The sequence below is a fragment of the Schistocerca serialis genome, chromosome 2, assembly GCF_023864345.2.
Source record: "Schistocerca serialis cubense isolate TAMUIC-IGC-003099 chromosome 2, iqSchSeri2.2, whole genome shotgun sequence".
Taxonomy (NCBI): domain Eukaryota; kingdom Metazoa; phylum Arthropoda; class Insecta; order Orthoptera; family Acrididae; genus Schistocerca; species Schistocerca serialis.
This window is the reverse complement of record NC_064639.1, coordinates 138704739-138707379: the sequence shown is the minus strand read 5'-3', so window position 1 is coordinate 138707379 and position 2641 is coordinate 138704739. Positions and strand designations below refer to the sequence as shown.

Sequence of the window (2641 nt, the reverse complement as noted above, 5' to 3'; positions counted from 1 at the left end):
AAAATTGGGAGAATAGAGATTGGGCAGTAGTTCCCCATATCTTCTCTTGAGCCTTTTTTGAACGAAGGTTTTACCTCTGCATGCTTCAGGGCATCTGGAAAGTGGCCTTCTTCGAGTGATTATTGAGCAAAGGGGGTGAGGTATTATCCAGGCAGCTGATTTAACTACTTTAGTAGGTATGCCATCCCACCCTGCAGAATGTTTGTTTTTGTGCTGTAATATAGTGTATTCTACATCTTTGGCTGCCTTTTTTTTAAAAATTTGTTAAATCATTCTTCCGCCTTCTGACCTAATTGTACTTTTTCGGTATAACCATTTACATCTGCAACAGATTTCGATAAACTTATAAAAAAAATTGTTAAAAGATTCTGAAATCAGAGCAGGGTTTGCTACAGTTTTATTTCCCACCTTAATTTTGGAGATTACTTTGCTGTTAGTTCTCATCCCCAGTTCTGATTTTACAACAGACCAGACTGCCTTTGTTTTGTTTTCATGAGCCAAGATGTATTTATTATTTACCATTTCTTTTGCAGCTTGCACTAACCTTTTAAATAAGCCTTTATACTGTTTGACATAATTTATGAAAAATGGGTCTTTGTTGTATTTTAACTCCTTGTGAAGTTGTCTTTTCTTCCAACTGGATATTTCTATTCCAGTGGTGATTGATCTTATTTGACACCTTTGTGTGGAACACTCTAAGTGGAAATATTTCATTAAAAACATGTAAGAAACTTTCTAGAAACCTGTTAAATTGTACAGAGATTGAAGTATCATTTTCAGCTTGCCACTCCACCTCTTCTAATTTACAGTAGAACAGTTTTAAATTTTCAGCAGTAAAACATCTTTTGCTATAAGTATTTTTAGTGCTTGGTTCATTTGCATTTGCTATTTCAATGAACAGAGCAGAGTGGTCTGAGAGTCCTAATTCCACACATAACTTCTTTGCACCATCAAATTTATAATTTGTTAAAATGTTATCAATACAACTTCCTGTATTTTCGTTCATTCTTGTGATTTCCATGAAGTTTACCTTAAAACCCAATTTATGGATTAAGTCCATAAACTTTATTGAGTCATTTGTTTGATTTAATAAATTTATATTGAAATCAGCTGCTATTAATACATTTTACTTTTTCTCATTGATGACTTTCTGTTAACGATTTTTTAATTTTGATAAAAATAGTTTGGTTATCTCTACACCTGGGATTCTATATATAGAAACAATAATAATATTTTGTGTTTCTAATTCAATTGAGTAGCTTTCAAATACTCCCTCTTCATTTAGAAAATTGATATCGTCCTTTACTCTATACTCTACAGAGTTATTTACAAGTCTGCACGAGCCCCCATTAGTACTATTTGTTCTACAAAAACCTTACGCTACACTGAAATTTTTTAACTTATTTAAAATTATAATACTATCTTTTGTAAGCCAATGCTCGTTTAAAAAAACCATTTTAATACTTTTACATTCTGAGAGTAAAATTTGTAGTTCATAAATTTTATTCATTCTTTCATTTCTTTCATTTCTTTATAGGATTTTTACACTTCCTATTCTCTTTTTCCTTATTAACAGTTTTTGTTGGAAATGTTTGGGAACCAGTACAATCATGAATAAAAACGTCTCTTACCTTTGTATTTGCCTTAAGCTCACTGGCACTAAAAAAATCCTTTAAATGCAATCGTTGTTTTTTGGTTTTTCTATTTCAGAGTTGAGTGGTTGTTACTTTCATACTGGCTGTTGGTGGTGGATTGATATCTGCTACTGGGCTGGCTGTTGATGGTGGAATTGTTTCCCACACTGGGAGTCGGGTGGTTGTTGCTGTCGTACTGGCTGTTGGTGGTGGATTGGTTTCTGCTGCTGGGCTGGCTGTTGATGGTGGAATTGTTTCCCATGCTGGGAGTCGGGTGGTTGTTGCTGTCATACTGGCTGTTGGTGGTGGATTGGTTTCTGCTGCTGGGCTGGCTGTTGAAGGTGGGATGGTTTCTCCTGCTGCATCAGTATATAATATATCTTCAAGTTGGTGAGAGTGATCTACTTCTGCTAACAAGATTGTAGTTTTTGGTTTAAACCAATCGGTAATTTGTGTTTTTCTGGCGATTATTAAGCTTGGTGTATGTGTCCTCAAGAGACAGATACTGGTAAATAGCTTTTCTGCTAAAAGTTCTATTCCTAATGTATTTAAGTAGAGGTGCTCCTGGTTTGTCATTGCCTTATATCGTTAAATTACATTCTTCTGTCAAAAGTGCAAAATTCCACATCCGTGGCTATCACCTAACACACAAAGATCGTTTTTTACTTTTCTCGCACTCGATGTTATGGAAACATGTATTTATCCAGAAGCCATGCTATGTTTCTGCACATTTCCTACAGGTAATTTCTTCCCTACTTTAGACTCTGTGTTAGATATTATTACACATTGTCCACTGTTGTTTACACTAGTAGGCCTACTAGTATGTCTGTTTGATTTGTTTTGGCCGTTATTTCCACTTGTAAGTCTGAGTGGTTTTTAACGCACTTTTGACTATTATTTCCCACTGACTCACTCTCAGGAGCAAAGGTTTGCATAGGTTAGCATAGAATGTCTCAAAACATAAATACAAATCACAATACAAATTTTCAAAACAGTCATTGATTAAT

The 2641-nt window shown here is 34.6% G+C and overlaps 1 protein-coding gene across 1 annotated transcript; it reads right to left on the bottom strand.

Moving 5' to 3' along the window:
* Positions 1-1706: 1706 nt before the first annotated feature.
* LOC126455787 (glycoprotein gp100-like) lies at positions 1707-2210 on the bottom strand. The gene has a single exon (XM_050091548.1). The coding sequence runs from the start codon at positions 2208-2210 to the stop codon at positions 1707-1709; it is 504 nt and encodes a 167-aa protein (XP_049947505.1).
* Between the last annotated feature and the right edge of the window lie 431 nt (positions 2211-2641).